This window comes from Arvicola amphibius, chromosome 8 (assembly GCF_903992535.2).
Source record: "Arvicola amphibius chromosome 8, mArvAmp1.2, whole genome shotgun sequence".
Classification (NCBI taxonomy): domain Eukaryota; kingdom Metazoa; phylum Chordata; class Mammalia; order Rodentia; family Cricetidae; genus Arvicola; species Arvicola amphibius.
The window spans coordinates 72,196,051-72,202,834 of NC_052054.1; the positions used below are offsets into that span (position 1 = coordinate 72,196,051).

General features: G+C 42.1%; 1 protein-coding gene across 2 annotated transcripts; it reads left to right on the forward strand.

Annotated features, from left to right (window-relative positions):
- Window positions 1-1,193: 1,193 nt before the first annotated feature.
- On the forward strand, window positions 1,194-4,760 carry LOC119820801 (translocon-associated protein subunit gamma-like). 2 transcript variants are annotated; one of them, XM_038339426.1, is made up of 2 exons: window positions 1,194-1,445; window positions 3,205-4,760. In XM_038339426.1, the coding sequence occupies exon 2, from the start codon at window positions 3,212-3,214 to the stop codon at window positions 3,767-3,769; it is 558 nt and encodes a 185-aa protein (XP_038195354.1). In that variant the 5' UTR covers window positions 1,194-1,445; window positions 3,205-3,211; the 3' UTR covers window positions 3,770-4,760. The 2 variants fall into 2 exon arrangements, with proteins under 2 accessions (XP_038195354.1, XP_038195353.1); XM_038339425.1 differs by having other exon boundaries at window positions 1,195-1,621.
- Window positions 4,761-6,784: the final 2,024 nt, after the last annotated feature.

The window sequence follows — 6,784 nt, forward strand, 5'->3', positions numbered from 1 at the left end:
CATATCCCTCCTTCACAATATGCCTGCGATTTAGCTATGAGGTTGTTGTCCTACTAGCTGCTAATTAGAAAGTCTTTTAAAAAATTATAATTGGATTGAGTCTGTAGTCTTTTCCTAGGGGTCACAAACTTCATAACACACCAGGCTCCTATGTGATCTTCAATTTGTAAGCATCTTTTCCCATTCTGTGGATTAGCTTTCAAAACAAGTGTTTATACTATGTGATCATGGGGTTCAAGGAACATTCCCGTGCACATGATGCATAACCTTTGCTCTCAAAACAAGAAAACCACCCCACCTAAAGGGTTTTTAAGTCACATTCCAGAAACTTGTCGCGAGATGGCAACAGAGCGCCAACCAGAACTGAAGGATAATAGATAGTAACTCCAAGAGTGTATGCATGCACACTACCTTGAAACAGATTGGCAAACTAGTGTCTGATGTTGTCTTGTGGTCTTCACTATTTCATTTTGACATGACTATCTTGGTGCTGCTGCTGTAGGGCACCTGAATTAGAGGTTGCTCTGGGTTCTTTGTATCTGGATTTTGTCTCTGAGGCTGTCCAGTTCCCTCCACCAAGGAATCTTGAGACCACTTCCCACATCACTGAACAGGTTTTTCTCACTAAACCACGCCCTCATTGTGAGACAGGAAGCTAGGCACTACCAAAAGCCCTTTCACATCTGTGTCTTGAACTCCTTGTTTCCTAGCACTGGAGACTCCACCCACTTTACTACTCACCAGTCAATTGCTGAGCTGCAGACAGAATGTTCCAGAGTGGACATGGGTCTAGAATTTGCACAGGGACCTTGTGGCCATGGCTCCACTTGGCTCAGCCTCCGTGGTTGTGAAGTCATAGGTGCTTGAGCAGTTTGCTTCACCAAGGAGTGAGTATGTAGTGTCCTGCAAGATCATTAACATTAGCCTTGAGGAATGAGCCATATGGCCTCCTGTCACCCTCTCGTGTCCCAACGCTAAAGACATGGAAAGATGGAATCCATCAGACCGTGCTGTCCAAGTACAGGTGACAAACCCCGTGATCACTGGGGAAGCTCCAAGAAAAACTTATCTTCTTGCTCAAAACAGGATAACCACCCTGCCTAAAGAGGATTTGAGCCGCATCCAGAAACTTGTCGCTAGATGGCAGTATAACTCTGATCAGACTGGAGTGAAAGCTGCGACCCAACTACAGGAGAGGACGCATGTGCGCAACCTCTATACGGATTAGCGATTTCTGATGTTGAATTTATTGTCGTCACTATTGCACTTTGACTGACTATTTAGGGGCTGTTGCTCTGGGTAGCTGAGTCGGAGATCGCGCAGGTCCTTCGTGTATCTGGATCTTGTCTCTGGGGCTCCAGTTGCTGTCCGGTTCCCTCCATTGGAGAGCACAGCACTGAATAAGTCCCTGTCGCTAAGCCACGCTCTCATTGTGACGCAGGAAGGTGAGCGTCACACAGCTCAATCTCACGAGACTCCTCTACCTGCCTGGCTCCTCACCAGCCCCTTATTGACCTGCAGACAGAACTTTCTAGAGTGGACACAGGGCTAGAATGTACGCAGGTACTTGTGAACAAGGTTCCACTTGGGTAGTTCAGCCTCCTTGTTTGTGAAGCCACAGGTACGTACGTGTGCGATTCACTTCATTTAAGAGAGTGTCCTTAGTGTGCTGCAAGATCATTAACTTTACCACAAAGAAAGAGCCTGACTACCCCATGTCACCCTCCTGTGACCCCGTGCTAAAGACATGGAAAGATGTAAACGAAACTGCTCCTTTTGAATCAGAGCATGGTGTCCAAATACAAATCCTGTAGCCACTGGCGCAGCTGCTAGGAAAACTTACTCGTAGGGCTCAGCTGGCTGGGGCTGTCCTTTCTGTAGAGCCAGAACCCCAGCAGACATGGATGGGGCTGCCACATGACACCCTGTGCCCATTTCACAGAAACTAAATTACTTATTCTTGTGACAAATATTCTGGGCAGTTAATCCACCTATCAATGTATCTGTATAAAGCTTGAGCCTTCCTCACTAAGATCTGTCCAAACAAGGTGTGTGTGAGGGAAAAATAACAATATTTGCCAGAGTCAAAAGAAACAGAGACCTTCTGCTGATGATGATTAATGAACTGAGGTGTTTAACCAAAATGATTTTGTCTATATATTATGGTAAGTGCTTCTCACTAAAGAAAACTCATTCTATCATCTTGGCCAAAGCTAATCTTTATTACAATGATTAAAATACTTGGAAAGAGGTAGAACTGCTGCCCTGTGACCCAGGAATGCTGAGATGTTGATTAGGTTCCCAACACAATCCCAAAATGAGCTCCGGTCAGGAAAATCTTAGTAAACTTAGAAGGATGGTTCAGTGCTATGATTTGTGCAACTGAGGCACAGATCAGAAGAAACGTGTTGGAACTCTGCATCTGAATGCTCCCAGCTCCATATCCAACACATGCTAGTAATGAGCATCCTACAAGCATGAGAGTGATCATTCAGTACTACCCTGTAGTCCAGGAATCCTATAACTGCTCACTTATGGCTTAAAAAATAGCCTAGACCAAACAGAAAACCAGGATCCACAGTAATGAGAAAGGAGAATTGGTGATGTCAGCGAGGCATGTGGGTACCTGGGAACTCCTAATGACAGTTTATGGAGTCGTCAATATTGCTGTAAGGCTAACAATGCAGTACTTAGTGACAATTTTGAAGTAATTTCAGATTCTTGAGATCTAAACATAGTGCTCATTTGAAATTCTCAAAAAAATTCCAAAGAAGTCATAAAGAGTTTTTCTATTTTGTGGGCTTCCCATCATGTCTAAACTGAGGACTTAGGGCTCCCTTTATGATAGTGAATAGAGGCCTCATTATTTCTAGAAGAGACAGCAATATCCAAATGCACCTAAGAACCCTGAACCTGTGTCTTTGAGCTGGTATATGAAGGAGAACAGCAAACCTACTCTGAATCAGTCTCTCTTTGCCTCCCTGAGCTGGTAGCCAAGATAGGCAGCATATGATATACAAAGTTGGGCTTTTTCAGCTCATACTCTGTAGCCCAAGGTCTATAACACTTACAGCAATCCCTTAGTGACTCTTTTACAATCTATTTTCCTGGGAAACTTCCACATGAAGGGGCAGGGAGTCAGCATTTAGTGTCTCATCAAACAGGGTTGAAGAATATTTAAACCTCCTCCTCTCCGGTCCTTAGCTCTGCCATGGCTCCTAAAGGCGGCTCCAAGCAGCAGTCCGAGGAGGACTTGCTCCTTCAGGACTTCAGCCACAACCTATCGGCCAAGTCGTCGGTGCTCTTCTTTGGCAACGCCTTCATCGTGTCTACCATCCCCATCTGGTTGTATTGGCGGATATGGCATATGGATCTTATCCAGTCTGCTGTTCTCTACAGTGTGATGACATTAGTAAGCACTTACCTAGTAGCCTTTGCATACAAGAATGTAAAATTTGTCCTCAAGCACAAAGTAGCACAGAAGAGGGAGGACGCTGTTTCCAAAGAAGTGACTCAGAAACTCTCTGAAGCTGATAACAGAAAGATGTCTCGGAAGGAGAAAGATGAAAGAATCTTGTGGAAGAAGAATGAAGTTGCCGATTATGAAGCCACAACATTTTCCATCTTCTATAACAACACTCTGTTCCTGGGTCTGGTCATTGTTGCTTCCTTCTTTATACTGAAGAACTTCAACCCCACAGTGAACTACATTTTGTCCATAAGTGCTTCATCTGGACTCATCGCCCTCCTCTCTACTGGCTCCAAGTAGACCCTGTAGCTTGGCCCCTACCTTTGTATCTATGGGTGGCCTGTGAAGATAAAGCACTGTTCGGTGGTGTGGCTTTGGCCCTGGGCGGCCAGGAAGGTCAGTTTGACCTTGCCTTATTGTTTTGATGTGTGAAGTCACTGGAATCATTCTTTTCTGTGAGCAGGTTCTCAGCACCACAGGCAGAATCATGAGAAAGCACTTCTTTCCTGATTACTGACACATGAGAGACCAAAAGACTTTTTGTGAACTTAGCCCTGGAATGCAGTGACCTCTCCAAGGAATTTACAGTGGTTTAAAAGGATTTTCAACATTTTCCTATGAGGACTTTAATAAATTTGTCCCCATTTGCCCAGGGTTCCTGTCAATGATGAGCAAGCGCTGAGCACAGGTTTTGGGGTCTAGCTAAGAGAAGCCTCACATCATGTCCCCCACTCTCCAACATGTGCAGATTGCATGTTCCATGATTTGCAGACTTGCATAACTTTACACCTATGGTCATTGACTTCATATTTCTATTTACTGTTCACCACACCTGGGAACTTCCTATAAATGTCACTTCAAAGGGAAATATTCCTAATCCTTGGTTTCTACCTGTAAATTTAAGAGGAACATATGATACTATTTGTAACTTTAAAGATATATTTACCAAGAGTTGAGCTATTTTTGTGCTGGCAGATGAAGTTTCAGTAGTCTGCATTAAGAACTTAGGAAGCTTGGAGGAGTGTCTTTACATAGTCACCTTACTTCTCATTGTATTGAAAATTGATTTATCGTGCTTCTAGACTTGTTCAGTTCTTTGTTGTGGTGTATTGTTATCTGAGTGCCATCACCAGGTAATGCAGCACAAATAGGAGATGAGATGAGATTCAGTGCAGAGTGTAACACACATGAGGTAGGGTGTTTTGTTCTTCTGTTTTAATCAGTATTTGACTGGTAACAGTTTGTGTACAGGGTGTTTATCATCTAATAAAATAATTAGGTACAACATCAAGCTTCTTCTAAGTGACTACTGCAAGCATGCCACTAGGTGGCAGTGCCTATGTAGATGGGAAGAAAGTCACCATCATTATTTGATAATACTCTTAGCTCAGGAATGGTGAAACAGGGGTGCCAGCCTCAAATTTTTAATTCTCTTTAACTAGTAACCAAAAATTTGTTGGGAGAGTAATTGTGCAGGTTTTTTTTTTCTGTCTTGAATGTTTCCCACAGCTGTCTTTGCTTTTAACTCTCAAAATGTCCTCTGTCTCTGCACTCCCCAGATAAATTTCTGTGTACAAAGTCATAGCTAGATCATCAGCTCCCTTAAAGGATTTAATGTCTGAACCCTTCACACTTAGAAATGTGGCCCCTGTTCCCTAGTCTGTTCTCTATAGTCGAACGTGGCAAAAAGAATTATGAAGTGCTGAGTTAGACACACATAGACAGTAAAATCCTATGGCAGAGTTTCTGTTTTAAAAGGACCCCCTACGTAACACCAGTAAAACAGGACACTCAAAAGTGCTTGATTTTTCCTCCCCATATCTGTGATAGGTATAATCTTAGTGTTAAGCATTTTCATTTCTTGATTTACTCATTGCTTAATAGAGGTCTTGTATCTAAATTTACAACTTATACTGTTTGGCATATTGTGTGAACTTTGGTAGAATACTTTGAAACAGGATTTGAAGTTAATTGAAATAATGGAAGTTGAATTTATACTCAACATTCTTACAAAAAGCCTTGTTTTTAACAAGTATGATTAAGCTGTTTTTTAAAAAAGAATATTTAAGACGTTCGGGCAACTTGGTCTATGTAAGTTGCCAGCTATAACCTCCTTTGGGTCTGTCCATTTAAAAGCAAAGATGAGTTGACAGAGCTCTGCCAGTGGGAGGCTGAAGAATGAATCTTTCAGATCCAAGACAACATACACCTATTTCTCTGGAGGGATCAGGTTCACAATAATTAGCATTCCCAGGTTTCTTCATAGGCAGGAGAGGTGTATTCCATGGTGACTACCAGGGTTCCAGGATACCTGACTCTCTAACCAGGCAATATGAACTCAAGTTGCCATATTTGTTTCCAGGGCCATTAAGTATTGCTTAGTCTGTATGAGACAACTGAATGAGTTAGTCAAACAAAACAATCAGTCTTCAAGATAGTTCAACTGTAACTTTTGATTGGAGGCAAGACTTTAAGCTAGGAGATTTTCTTCTGATAAAGCATTAAGACACCAAAATTTTGCTGGATATCTTGAAGTTCAACAGTGCGTCTTCATCAGAGAAGATGAAGGTAGCTTTCAGTTTATGAAAAAGTTCTTGCCCCAATCATTTCTCTGTTGTTAAACACATTTTGAGCTACCCACAGAAACTGGGATCTGCTTACACCTTTAATTTTTTCTAACTTTTTTTGAAGCAGAGTTTCTCTGCATGGCCCTGGCTGTCCTCAAACTCACTCTGTTAGAACAGGCTGGTCTCAAATTCAGAATTCTGCCTACCTTTACATGCTGAGTACACAGATTAAAGCTGTGTACCATTACTGCTGAGCTGATTTTTCTAACATTTATCACTTTATATCTGAGGCTAAGTTGGTAACAACGGAAATCTTTTTAACAGAACTTGGTTATTCTTCTAAAAGAAGACCTAGGGGAAAATACTTAAAGTCTCCCTGGTCAATGTTGGAAAAAAGGAAAAATCTGTTCTGTCCAGTTTGCCTTGCTCAGCATCAATGTCCCTATCTTTTGCCCTCCCTTTTGCAGGCCTGTGCATGGGTTTTTATTTTTTGAGAGAAATTTAGTTTTCAAGTTTTCCAATTATACAGGTCATTTGTTAAAAAGAAAATATAAATCATGAAAGAGGGAGGAAAATGATTTCCTCTTTTCCCCTTCCCTGAGACTGCTTAGAGAATACAGATGAACAGAGGAAATATGCACACCAGAAAACTATTTTCCCCTCTCTCTGTGCATTCTGCTTAGATGGCAGAGGGTGCAGAACAAGAGACTTGACCCTTCACTATCTCCACACAGGGACTAGGAACAAT